The following is a 14,715-nucleotide window of genomic DNA, read 5'->3' on the forward strand; positions in this document are numbered from 1 at the left end:
GTAATAATATATATGTATTGGTTGAGTTTTGAGAATTAAGTTTTTTCAATATTGTGGTTAATACATTGTCTGATATTCGATGTTAATAAAGGGATATTAGCACATAAAAACAAGGCAATAACATCAATTCAAAAATAAACACCTGATGTCTATTTATGGTATTAACATCGGTTATTTAAAAAACAATCGATGTCTATTGTTCAAATTGACATCGGTTATTTAGAAAACAATCGATGTCTATTGTTCAAATTAACATCGGTTCTTTGAATACAACCGATGTCTAATAGGTTATAGACATCGGTTTTTTATTTATAATCGATGTTATTTTATAAATATTGCTTGTGTGTTATAGTTTTAAATAGGCCTAATCGTCCTAATATTATATTTCTGAACTTGACATTACACAATTATATAACTTCAATATGAATTAGACATCAGAAATTTCCCAGAAATGATGTGTAATATTACATAGACATCGGTTTTTAACCGATATCTATGAGAAAATACATTTAACATCAGTCGCAAAGACATCATACATTTTTTACATAGACATCGGTTTTTAACCGATGTCTAAGGTCTTTTTTCTAGTAGTGATTTTACAAGATGGTGAACACCGCTTCTGAACCAATCTATCCAAACAATGTCAATTTTACAATATTAGAGTTCTCAATGAAGTTGCATGAGTGGAAAAATAAGCATAACTGCAGCAATAATGGTTTTGATGACTTGCTTCATCTCATTGGATTAGTATTGCCTCATGATCATAAATTGCCCGAGAAGTACTACACCATGCGAAAGATGATTAAAGGATTGTATATGGAGTATGAGAAAATTGATGCTTGCGAAAATGATTGCATGTTATTTTACAAGGAACATAGTGACAAGACAAAGTGTGATATATGCAATGGAGACAGATACCAGAAGCAGAAAGATCCAAAAAAATAGAAGATTCCGCGAAAAATCTTGCATTACTTTCCTATTACTATGAGATTGCAGCGTCTATTCATGGCCGAGACTATTGTAAAATGTATGAGATGGCACCACGATAGAATTGCAATCGAAGGTGAATTAAGTCACCCAACGGATGGAGATGAATGGAAACAATTTGATCGGAGATTTCAAAGATTTTCAAAAGAGATTCGAAATGTAAGACTCGGGCTCTCTACAGATGGATTTGACCCATTTCGCGACAAGCACGCGAAGGAGTATACGGTATGGCCTGTGGTGGTTGTTGTGTAAAACCTTCCTCCGTCTATGTGTACAAAGGCTCCATATATGTTCATGCCTCTTCTTATTCCTGGGCCGACAGATCCAACAAAAGACTTGCATGTTTATCTTAGGCCTTTAATTGATGAATTAAAAGTGTTGTGGAATATCGGGGTTGAAATATATGACATGTTCACACGTACAAATTTTATCATGAAGGCGGCCCTTTTATGGACGATTAGTGACTTTCTTGGACTTGCCATGCTTAGCGGGTGGTCCACCAAAGGTAAGTTATCATGTCCAGTTTGCATGGGCGAAGTAAAAGGTAAACAACTCAAATATGGTGGAAAAACAAGTTTTTATGGCACTGCTCGATATTTTTTGGAGCCGGATGATCCCCTAAGAAGGAGTACTAAGTTTGGAAGTGTAGAGACACGATCAGTTTGTACTCGACATTCAGGGGGCCGTGCAAAGGTGATGTGTGAGCATATACAGTTTCCCCCTCCGGGAAAGTCACATAAGAAAAAACCGAGAGATTATGGGGTGAAGCATAGTTGGACTCATTTTTCTCCATTTTTTGAGCTTCCATATTGGGAGACACTCAGCCTTCGTCATAATATTGACATTATGCACACAGAAAAGAATGTCTTTGACAATATTTTCTACATAATTCTTGGTGATGTAAAGAAGACCAAAGATAATACAAAGTCAAGAAAAGATTGTCAGGATTTAGGTGTACACCGAGAGTTTTGGATTCGAGGTGATGGTACTGAACCACATGCATCATACACACTTTCCAAGGAACAAATTCATAAGTTGTTCAAGTGGATTATCTCATTAAAGCTTCCAGATGGTTATGCCTCAAATATATTTAGGTGTGTCAATTGGGCAAAAAATTGCATTCGTGGTATGAAATCACATTATGGTCACGTCTTCATGCAAAAATTGTTGCCTAACGTTTTTCGTGACCTTCTTCCGAAACATGTAGGTGATCCTATCATTGAATTGTGCAACTTCTTTCAAGATTTATGCTCTTCAAATATCAAGTACTCAGATTTGGAAAAAATGGAGAAAGATATAGTGAGGATAATGTCCAAACTTGAAACCGTCTTCACTCCTGGTTTATTTGATCTAATGGAGCATTTTCCACTACATTTAGCAACTGAGTGTAATTGGGTGGGCTAGATAATGGGCGTTGGATGTATTTTATTGAAAGATACTTGCACAACTTGAAATTGAAAGTAGGAAACAAAGCTCGAGCGGAGGGTTCAATGGCACAACGCTATATTGAGGAGGAATGTGTACACATTTGCACCTTATATTTAGATTCCAGAAATGGCATAATGAATAATAAATTAAGACGAAACGAGCCCCCTCGAATGTTTTATAATGGCAATTTGTTAGAAGTGTACACATATCCAACACATCCTAGTCTTCGGACTAAAGATAGAATGTTGAGTGGTGATGAATATGAACTAGTGGCATACTATGTTCTTATTAATTCGCCGGAGGTTGCAAAGTACTTGCGGTAAGATATTTGTTTGTATTACTTTTGCATTTAATTTTATTTATAACATAAATTTTAATTGTTCAACTTGATTATGCAGTGGATTCCAAAAGTTGGTACAACAATAATACCCATATTTCAATGATGCGCAAAAGGAACAATTTCAAAAAGAACAATTTAGAGATTGGTTCGAAAGAAGGGTATGGATTATATTTACACATGCACACATATTTACAAACTTCAGATAAATCATGTTTCTCATATATTGTTTTTAGGTACAAGATGATGAGAAGCTCAAGATAAAATTCATAGGCCTAATAAGAGGTCCTTTGAATAAAGTGGAGTCTTATAAAGCGTGCAAGTGCAATGGTTATAAATTTAATTGCGTAAATGCTAATGAGCTCACTTCACCAAATTCTGGTGTAATTGTCATAGGTGAGAAATTTATTTTTTCTTAATCTCGAAGTTGTACTTTTTCTATAATATGTGTTTCCAAATTTAATACATTTGTAATTGTAGGGACTTCTTATGAAGAAAGTTATGGAAACTATTACGGGAGAATAGAAGAAATTTTAAAACTCTTATATCATAATGGACAAAAAGTGATCGTCTTCAAATGTCATTGGTTTGATCATACAAATCATGTCAAAGTCGATAAACACCGGATGGCAACCGTGGATGTGAAATCAAAACTAAACGTCGAAGACGTGTTTGTGTTGGCAAGTCAAGCCCATCAAGTGTACTATGCACCAAATATTTTGAATGCAAAATCATCTTGGTACACGGTTCTAACAACAAAGAGACGGATAGTTGATGAGAGTGTGTCAACTCAAGAGAAAAACAAAATCAATGATGATGCTCTACAAAATGAAGTGTCAAATGCTTCATCATCACACGTCGAAAAAGTTATTGTTCACGATCCCTCAAATTTCTTTATTGACTTGAGGATGTTTGAAAATGACTATTCGGTGGATTATAATGAAGAAGAAGAAAATAAAAAATGTGAGAAAGACGAAGACGAAGACGAAGACAACAATGAGAATGAAGATGATGAATTAAGTGATAATGATGATTTAGTGTAATTTAAGAATTTTTATGAAATATGTACTAAAATGTGATCTAATAATCTAACTTCTTTATTTGGGTTTAATTAAATATTTGTTATTATTTATGTATGGCGGGATGATGTTTTTTGGTTTTGGTAAACTAAAACAGGGGATTGATACAATAGGGCAGGGGAGGAGAGATGTTATGGTCACTTAAATTCGACCGTATTAAGTCGCATAAAGTCCAGGCTAAATTCAACCATTTTTAATTAAAAATAGTCTCGGCTAAATTCAACCGTATGTAGTCAAAAATAGTGTCGGTTAAATTCAACTGTTGGTAGTCAATTACATGTCCGGTATATAAACAAACTTCCCTCATTTTTATTATTTTCATCGCCGCCTCATCTGAAGAAATTAGGGTTTCTGTAAAAATCAAGCTCTGAAACACCGAATCAATGGCTCAAGAAGGCTCAAATATGTTGATCAGATAAATAATACGTTCACAGGTTTCACTCACTCTCTCTCTCTCTCTCTTCCCCTTAACTCTCTATTTTCTGGTCTCCAACTCTCTAAATCTATATGTAAACCCTAATTTTGGGGGTTTTGTAATTGGGGCTTCTCTGTAATTTACGAGGTTTTGGTTATATAATGATTTTCCTCTCTCTCACTCTCTCTCTCTCTCACTCTCTCTCTCCCTCTCTCTCCCCCCCTCTCTCCCTCTCTCTATTTTTCTATCTCTGTCTCCGACTCTCTATACCTATATACTTAGTTTACTGTCCTTCTCAAACTCTCCTGTAAATCTTGTTTCTTTATTTATTCTTCTTTTGTAAAAAAAGTTTGTCCCTTTCAGAACCCTAGGTATTATTCCTTTTCTATCCCCCAATTTTTTAATTTTGTAATTTTAGGGTTTTATGAATGGGTAATTTCACTTCTGAAATTCAGAATTGGCGAGATTGTACAGTTGTATAGAGTTTTATCTTCGGTTTTATAGGGTTTTATAGGGTTTGGGTGATGCTTGTATTGGCTTGTTTACTTGTTTCATTTTATGTTTAATAGTACAGTTGTTCGATTGTACTTCCTCTATCTGAATTTCAATAATTTCAATTTTAATGATTTTAATTCCTGATTGTTTTGCAGGTGGTCTGGGCTGGTCCGAATTCACGGAAGGGTAAAGAAAACAAGGGTAAAGAAAGCAACGGTGATGAAGAAAGTTATGTGGAAGGGACTCACGAGGTTGGTGAAAGTAGCCGCAAGATTATATTTGAGAGGAAAAGGCGAAATTGTTCTGACGGGGACTACTCCAGGAAACCAGCAAGAGATGCAAGGCCAACAGTTCATTTTCTTCTGCACGAGAAAGGGTAATATATTTTATGTAATTTGCGAATACTTTTAGGTGTTTTACTTAGATTATATATGATAACTTATTGATTGCTTGTGGCTGATTTTTTAATTATATTTTCAACTAAAAAACTAATTTTAATTGCCCTTTTACTCTGTGTGTTGTGTACAATAGAAATTAACATATCATATATGCTAGTTTTACAAGTTCATTGTTTTTTTAAGTCTGAGATTTGATGGGGTGAATGTGTATTTTGACTCTCGGTGGTCTTGCAACAATATGAAGCTGTGTACTTTATTTTGTAATCGGACTTTCTTAAAAAAATTATCAAGCATATGCAATAGTATTTAATTCTTTGAGCATCTGCATAGCTTCCGTCCAATATAAGAATTTATTCACAGCGTATTAGGTGTTGGTGGAAGTTATATTGACATTAGCCTCTACAGACTACAGGGGTGCTTTTCTTTTGTCCTCTGAAATTGGGTCCATCATGAAAAAGATGGCTTTATTGTCAATATGCTCTGCACTTTGCACTTACATATAATATTTAATTATCAGGAGGTGTAATGCTTGAATTACTTGTAGTTATGTTTCATTGAATTACTTGTAGTTATGTTTCATGTTAACCACTTTTGCTTAGGGTGATCAGATTTATGATTTGTAGTCTTATTTGTGTCTTAGTTATAATATATTTTCATTATTTGCTACAGCTTCTTGGAAAATACACCCAAGAAAACCCTAGGGCACATTTTTCGTATGAAATTTGATGACGAGACTATCTGGACACGGGGAGCTTCACGTGAAGCTTTTTACAGCTCGTGTATCAAGAATTTTAAAGTAACTAAACACATATTTGTTCCCCATTCTACCTCATACTATGCATGTTACACGTGAGATTTACAGTTCTGTTTTTTTAATTTATTCTATGCAATTTGGTTTGGCAGAAGTATTATGCTTATCCATTTCCTTATGATGAGGAAGATGGGGACCAGGTTGTGAGATCCTATCTGCATAGGAATTGGAAGTCTTATCTTAGTGCTGAGAGGGGCCAACTCGTGGAAAAAGTGAAACATCTATTGGAGGCTGGATATACTGAGAAAGACTTTAACATCAGGGATGAAGGATTGAAGCCCTACTCCTACTCGCAGCGCACATGGAATTCTATGTGTGATTATTGGGAGGCTGAAAAGTTTAAAAAGTTATCCACTAATGGCCAGAATGCCCGAAGTAAGGTTGAATTTGTATCTCGTAGCGGGGCCAAACCGTTTGAGCAGAGACGTCAGGTAGCATTCTTTCCTGTAAATAGATTAATTAATCTGCATTTTTATTTTTTATTTCCTCATACCTATTTTGTGAAATTTTTTCATATGATAGGAAATAAATGAAAAACGAGCGGGTAAAGGAGAGTTGCCTATCTCTGAAGATGAATTTATGGAAATAGCGTATAATCCAACTCAACCAGCTGTGCAAGATCTACAGGTTGGTTAAATATATGGATCATTAGAATTTCCAGTGATAGAACCATGAGTATATTCTTTTCTTTATTAAATAAAAATAGTATGGTACTGATATGTGTGGAAATTAGTTGTTTTTGATATAAAATTTGAAAGTAGTGATAGAGATAGTAGAAAGGTAATTTATAATCTTTACTTTTTTGATGTACCAAGTTGAGAACACATAGGTGGTCCATAATTTACTTGTATTCAGTTATTTATATTATATATTTATGTTATAAGATGGCTTTAATGTTTTTAAATCTTGCAGAAAAAAATGAAAAAGGCGCGTATTGAATTGGCACCTGAGTTCGAGCTTATCGAAGAACCTTCATCCCCCCGTGCCCAAAGGGAATTTTATAAAAAAAAAGAGATCATTGTGTTGACTAAAGCAAGATTTCCAAGGAAAGGAAAGATCAACCTTTATCCCCAAAACACTCTGGCTGAACTTCTGGGCCCATGGGATGCACTACAAGTGATTAAGAAACAAAAATAGGGCAGATCCCAGTCTGTTGCTCAATCTGTTGCTATACCTGATGAAATATATAAGATAATGTCGGAGATATTCGATGCGGTGTGGGAGATGGTTCTTTCTTTACCCACGCGTGAGGTGAAGCAGTCTGCTCGTGACGAGGAGGTGCGTAAATTAGCCCACGCTGCTCTTCCGGACCCAAGTCAGCAACAATTGCACAATCATTACATACGGGCAGCAAGTGCTTTGCTTGGTCCGATCTTGAAGAAGAATGACAAGATCATTCTTGAGGTAACATGCTTTTATTTTTTTAAATCATTAAGTTGATGATGATTTGTGATTATTGACTCTTTGTGGTCTTAATTATTTTTCAATCACGTGTTTCAGAATTCCTTTTTTATGGGTATTTCCAGTTTGTTAAGATTAGGGTTTTATGTGGTTAATCTTTTTTGCTTGTGTATATTTAGACACACTCAACGAGTACCTTGATAATAATCACTAACACGTGGACAATTTAGTTGATAAACAACACTACCAAATACTAATATAATTAATTATTTCTAGCTATATATAAGTCCACCAGTTGGAGCTCTTTGGGGGATACCCTTTCTTCTCCGCTTTGCAATTTTCGCAACCGGAGGCGTCGTTGATAGATTCAAACCTTGTAGTACTCTGTTTTGGCTTTATTATGGGTTTGCGTTTGTCACACGTCTTCTAATCATAAGGTTCTGAAGCATAAATCACATAATTTTATTGCTCGACAAAATATGAATTATAGAGTAGTTACATCTCTGTCTGTTGATATTAGTGACATTTGTAACCAAAATTACATAATTTTATGTATTGTATTATCCTAAAATATTTGAGATTTATGGTTTGACATGTTTTAATAACTTTATTTGGATAAGGGGTGTTATTCGAATTAGTAAATATATTAATTTTGGTTAAGTTAAAATTATTTAAAATGAAATGTAATTTGTGGGAGTCAGTAAATGTTTGTATATTTCTCTTTCAATTTTCCTCATCAATTTTTGTCTTAGCAGTCTTCAGTGCTAAACTCTTCGTCAGCATGTCAGCCAAACCACAGTACTATGTGGTTTTCCCTGTTTAAATGAGTTCTTTCAGTTTATTGAAATTCGTGATAGTATTTACAAAATATGTAATATGTTTAGAAAATATTATAGTATTCTGTGGTTTTCCCTGTTTAAATGATGAATGTTAATGCTGATTTTATGTTCCGGAAATCACGTGTTACTGTATTGAGTTTAATTTGGTGGTTCATTTTCCGAGCAAAAGAAAACTCTTTTTGATCAGTTGATTTGGAAAAAGCTGATCATTGTATTGGTTTGGTAATATCTTATCTCAGTATAGTGATTAGTTTTTACTGATGTTAGGTGATTGGGGAATAAGGGTGGAATTCTCTGAATAGACGCTCATAATTTAACGACCACCTAATTTTTATATTAAACTAACTGTAATTGTTAATGGGTTGCTCGAGGTGGTAGTAGCTGTCATGAAAAGTGTTTGTAACATGTGAATTATGAAAAGTATAGAAATTATACTTGGTAAACACAATAAAAGGGAAGAATTGCTTAGCGGTAATGTGTGTTCAATGTGTGTGAGTGACTGTGTGTGCGTGACTTTGTGTGTGACTAGTGTATGTTTAGGAGATGGCTAAATTTTTTAAAAAACAAGGTTGCTGATCTTGACGTGAGATATTGTAAAGTTTATGTGGGCTTTCGTTGGTCTGTTTACCATTTACAACGATAATGTGCAAGTTTATTTTTTTTATCGTAAAAAACATAGTTCACTGCTTGTTTAGTAACTGTGAATGTTGGTCAAACAATTACAATAAAGTTACTCCTTGTGCCTTGCTAATTTGTTCCAGGAAATAATTGCACATATTTCCTTTAGAACTTATTGATAGGATAGCTAACACGTGGCCTATTTGATGATTTTATTTGCAAGATCTATTGTCTTAAATTGAAGCAGATGAAGTGGTATGCTAGTATGTGGTATTTTAGTTCCAATGATTTATTAAAGTTGCCGTCTAATGCAACATTTGAATTTGAAAAGATCGGAATGAAATGGTCATATCAGTTGGACTGTTAATCTTTTGATTAATGGATTGTTAATCTTTTTAGTGTACTTGCATTTTAGTGTAGTTTATGTCGTGAATAGAATTAGTATATGTGTTAATGCTGAATATTGCTAATATGTGGAAATTGTAGTTACTAACAAGTCAGGTATATTTACGTAGGAAACTATGATGGTTGAGTCGGGCGACAATGGGGATGAAGTACCAGGAGGAAATGAAGATGAAGATGAAGACCTTGATGCACGTTACTACCCGTTGATGTAGGCTTTGGTATATTAGCTCGATAATATGGTAATATTTGCTCAGCTTTTCATAAACTGCAGAACCTTTTGGGTTTTAGAATATCCGCTCCTCTTTTGTAAAGCTATGTAGCTCTTTTGTTAAGTTCCCGGGGCATGTAACTAATGGTCATCAAACTTTCTAGTTGTTTAACGATGACGAAACTAGCTAGACATGACTAAAACTAATTAGTTTATGGTTTATTATTTTGTGATGTTTGGAACGAAAAATATGTGGCTTTTTCTTTAGAGGTGGTTTACAGCAGGATTTGTTTTTTGGATTTTTGTTATGTTAATTCGACCGAAACCAGTTCAATATAATTATTGACCAAAAACAGTTGAAATTGTATATTTACTGGAAACAGTAGAAATTATTTTTTCACCGAAAGTAGTTGAATTTAATAAACAAGCATATGCAGTCGAATTAAGCATTTCAGGCGGGATTTTTAGATTTTCATGATTTTTTATGCGGGATTTTTTGAAATTCAAATGAAAATTTGAAATTTAAAGCAAAATTTGGCAAATTTAAATTCGACCGGGAACAGTTGTATTTAACCGGTCGTATTTAGCCGGTTGTATTTAATCGGTTGTATTTAAGCGGTCGTATTTAGTATAAATACAACCGGTCTAGTAGATATTACTCGAGCATTTTCGACCGGCTGAAAAACCGGTTGTATTTAGCTAAATACAACCGAAAACGGTCGAATTTAACTAAATACAACCGGTTTTTTCCCGTTGTATTTACCCATTTTTTTGTAGTGATGGGTCTGTAGATGAGCATTTTCTGGGACTCAAGTTTATTTTGGAATAAGTAAATTTTAGTCTTATATATAATCTGTCATTTTCTCAGTTATATTATTTAGTTTATATTTTGGGATCATAGTAATTTTCTTTTAAATGAAATAATAGTATTAACGTTGAATAAATTTATGAAGTTTATAACAAATAGTTTTATAAGTATCAACAAATTACATGGAGTTAAAAGTTAATTTTTTTTTTGTGATATAAGTAAAATTTTTAAATTTGTTAGTCAATCTATTTATCAAACATATCTCTAAAATTACATCTTAGCAGATATTTATTTTACGGTCTAATTATTTAACAATCTTCTTATAAAATCACAAACATATAACTATTTTAATTTAAAATATAATAATGAATTACTTGTATTGAAAATATACCGCCCGTCTCATACCCCCAATTCTTCACCAAATTCTTCACATAGGCTTGCAATAAGCTTAAAAAAATGAATTTTTTTTTGTGAAAAATAAAAAAGTAAAAACAATGATGGAAGCAATAAATGCATAAGTTGAGTATGGAGAAGAAAACGGGTAGGTTTAGTTGGTTTTTATATTGTAAAATTTAATATATATTAAAAAAATTAGAATGTAAGAAATTGTGAGGAAAATTTAAAAAAGAAAATTGTGGAGAAATTAATCATAAAGAGGAATTTTTTTCAATAAATCTAATTACTTCAACAATTAATTATAATTATAAAAATTATAAAAAGATAAATACATAAAAATAGTAAAAGTATTAATTTAAAAGGTTAAAAATAAGATATTTATATTTTTTGGAAAGGTTTATCTTGTGCAAGTCATACTATAAAATATTAGAAGAAATAAATTAGAAAAATGCAATTAAGGAGAAAAAGCAGGTGATATGAAGAAACAATTAAATTATAATGAAAATAAAAAACAAAACTGGAAGGAGGTTGGGCTGCTTGCGGGAGGGGAGTGGGATGGATTATTATTTGAGTTTGTTATTTCCTGTAACATCGGCTAATACTTTGTCGTTGCCTAAAGTAAAAATTACAGCGTCGATTAAAGTTCTACCGTCACCAAAAGTAAAACTACAATGTCGATTGTAATAGAACCGACGCAAGAAATGATTTTGGGTGTCGGCTTTTTGTTGCCCGATGCATAAAGATATTTTAAGCATCGGTTAATTGGACGCCTGACGCTATAGGTTCACCACATGCGTCGGTTAAATTTACACCTGACGCATATAAGTAGTATAGGAAACGATTCAGTATAGAACCGGCGCTTAATGTGCGACGCAGAAGGTCATTTTTGTACTAGTGGTCCTTGCCAAAAATGCCAAATAAACTAAACGGTCAGGTAAATAGGCCCATAATATATCTTCCCGTTCCCATATACATATCGTAATGGTTACTCTCGCAGTATGGTGTGAAGTATGTATAGTCTCCCAAGTACGGAGTATGGAATCTCTCATGGTTATACGTAAGCTTAAAACCCAAAATAGTAAGAACATGGTCACCAATAGGTAATTAAGAATCATGTAAAGTTACGGGACAATCCTTACTTAGCCCCTTGTTATATTCTTAGAAACGTCACTTATAATAGCTATATACTAATACATAATATTTTACGTACTTTAACCATCATATGTCCCTCGTCGCATTATATTCATAAGGGTTTATTTCCTAATAATATAACTAGAGCTCTGATACCACCTCTGTAACTCCCCAAACCCGCCTTTATGCGGCTTTAGGTTGTCACGTCATACAGCGCATCGATTACCTTTCTTACGCTTACAATACAAGGACCTCCCGTCTCAATCTTTCCCACGTCGCTACGAACCTTCTTTCATGCCATGTTAATTTCACATATAAATATAATAATAAGTTCCAAAAAAATTGCTAGTCGGATTCTGAGGCATACATCTGATAACATGAATCTATACACTATTATGTTGCAGTGGACCTTTACTTCGCCCTTTTTTCCTTATCCTGACATGCTTATAAGTTTATGTATTTAACTACTAAATGCATTTATAAAAGCAATAATGAGCACTTGAATGCTCAACAAGTTATCTACTTAACCATATGGATCACGTATTGAAAGAAAATTGAACGAATGACAAAGTAAGGTAATTCAATGATCCAAATATCACAATTTAAAATAAAGATGTCCGACCGGATAACAAATTCACCTTTATCTCTAAGAGACAACTAATCTATATCACCTATCTGACCAACACGTAAAGAGTTTAAGAGTACTGGTCATCCACCCTGATACCCAATGGTGCGATCAACAACCATGTCGAAAGTATCATTCTCCTGCAGTTCTTGTTTGGACATGATCAGTGCCCCCTAGACAAGGCATGCCTAACGTTTAATGTGATAACATAAATAAATGGGTTTTAACATTAACTTGGCTACACACGAGCTATATATATACCTAGTAAATCGGGTAAAATAATCACATCGGGATGGTCAACATCATTGACCATATAGACCAGTTCAGAGTAAGAGTCCCTGAGTAGTATCTAGAAAGACATAATCAAAAATACGTATATGGTAAGTTTACTCATCAAGTCTGACACCGAGTGGGCGCTCGTTAAATAAACTACAATATACCGAACAATGGACTAATTAGACGTCAAGATGAATAAGATGTGGAAGGCATGAACAATGTACCGCCCTATTTTCCAATAAATTTAATCATCTCGAACAATGAGAATGATTGAGTTCATACCAAATATCTGTTTATGTCAAAACAATGTAAATAACGGAGACAGGCAAGACCAAAACAAATTATGAGTATGTTATTAACAAGATGATTCATCTATATGTTATCCAATCACTGCAAAATCCCTAACCGAATATTCATCTATATTTTTATTTACACTCCCGAACAAATGGCTAGTGCTTGAATTCAACAAATGTGGATTATTTTGAAAAATAGAAAATATCATAATATAAACAAAGGTGTTTGACCCAAACAATGGGTTGAACCTTTACTTAATAAAATTAAAAGTCTTCACGAACAATTGACAAACTGAGAACAAAAGTACGGTCACTTCGAATAATATATGATACGAATCATAATTGTCTTTTATCGTACTCATTTAGAAAAATAATTTCCAACAAAAAATTCGAAGAAATAACCATATTATGAAAATAATCAAAATCTTTCAATCAAATAAATTTCTCAATAAGAGAACAGAAAAGTAATAACTTGCCTCAGTATACTTAATGCTATGCAATGCAATATTAAAATACACATCTTTCCTCTTTGGTCCAAATCTGATCTCCAGTAATTTATGAAATTTTCGTACTTCACATTCCAATAATATATAACGAGTAAAGTCATAACTGATAAAACATTATCATCAATTCTCTCCGATCTAATAATGCGAAAATAATCATATAATTCCATATTTAATAAATTAAATAATTCAATAGCAAATAATTATATTAATATATATAATGGTCTCAACCAAGAATCTCATTATAGTCATATTATATATAAGTTACGAAGTCAAATATATGTCTTAACAAAGTTTACTAATTCAAAAGTTTTATACGAAGGCATTCGTTTCGAAGTTCTCTTTTAGTGTCTATTTTTTTATCACAACTTTTTTACTCGCCTTACTAACTAAATTTTAAACTCAATATTCTTCTCATTATTATGACATGATACTCCTTAAAATTTTTTATATTTTAATCAATTCATAATAACGCCTTTATCTTGATCAGTGTGACATATAAAATACTAGGTCTAAAGGAACTCTCGGAAGATTCCTTAATGTGCACTGTGCCTTATAATATTTTTAATAAATTGAAAATTTATTATTTTATTATAAACTCTTCATAATTATCATCTTAAACCTTTTATCTATCTGTCACAAAAATCTGATTTTAAACTTGTTAGATTAAGTAGGCAAAATATCAAGTCAAACATGACTTAAAAACATGGTTTTGACTTTTGCGCAACTTACACTTTAACATTTATCATAAATCAGAAAAATAATGTATTAACATCAAAACATATTTGTGGTCATCCTCGATCATTCCTCTATTTTCACTAAAAGTTCCCGGTTTATTTGTAGAGTTCAAATAGGTGAAACTCTATTTCAAATTTAAAGAAACGAGAGGTTCGGACTTTCTGCGCAAACTCCACTAAAAATTCAATTTCTCTTCACTCGCCAATCAAAACCACACGATTTTTTCGCTTGCACAAACTAAAGACTCAATAGAACATTATTGGTACAAGTCCATTTCCCAAAACAGGGTAGAGGGTCGTGCTGACTTATTGTCAAAACAGAGCAAAATGTTCCCTTCTTTCTCCTATCCTCTTGTCCTTGTATTGCTTCCACTCTTCTGCTCTCTACCACACCCTCTTTGTACCTCAACTCTCTTCCATTGTAACACACACATACACGCAGCTACAAACACCACACACGCCGTACAAAATCACCACCGCCACTTCTTTCTACACCCCTTATTTCATTATAACCAATCCAAGCAC

General features: G+C 33.3%; 1 protein-coding gene across 2 annotated transcripts; it reads left to right on the forward strand.

Moving 5' to 3' along the window:
- The first annotated feature begins 4,111 nt into the window (after positions 1-4,111).
- On the forward strand, positions 4,112-9,688 carry LOC141661134 (uncharacterized). Of its 2 annotated transcripts, none has more exons than XM_074468121.1 (7): positions 4,112-4,265; positions 4,897-5,117; positions 5,809-5,935; positions 6,043-6,396; positions 6,473-6,577; positions 6,863-7,354; positions 9,324-9,688. In XM_074468121.1, exons 3-6 carry the CDS (start codon positions 5,855-5,857, stop codon positions 7,085-7,087), a joined length of 765 nt encoding a protein of 254 aa, XP_074324222.1. In that variant the 5' UTR covers positions 4,112-4,265; positions 4,897-5,117; positions 5,809-5,854; the 3' UTR covers positions 7,088-7,354; positions 9,324-9,688. The 2 variants fall into 2 exon arrangements, with proteins under 2 accessions (XP_074324222.1, XP_074324224.1); XM_074468123.1 differs by having other exon boundaries at positions 6,043-6,381; positions 9,324-9,654.
- Positions 9,689-14,715: the final 5,027 nt, after the last annotated feature.

This window comes from Apium graveolens, chromosome 1 (assembly GCF_009905375.1).
Source record: "Apium graveolens cultivar Ventura chromosome 1, ASM990537v1, whole genome shotgun sequence".
NCBI classification, from domain to species: Eukaryota; Viridiplantae; Streptophyta; class Magnoliopsida; order Apiales; family Apiaceae; genus Apium; species Apium graveolens.

Coding starts and splice junctions, on each gene's coding strand:
- LOC141661134 (XM_074468121.1), top strand. CDS start 5,855: ATGAAATTTGATGACGAGACTATCTGGACACGGGGAGCTTCACGTGAA. Junction 5,936..6,042: donor CGTGTATCAAGAATTTTAAA/GTAACTAAACAC, acceptor TTGGTTTGGCAG/AAGTATTATGCTTATCCATT. Junction 6,578..6,862: donor CAGCTGTGCAAGATCTACAG/GTTGGTTAAATA, acceptor TAAATCTTGCAG/AAAAAAATGAAAAAGGCGCG.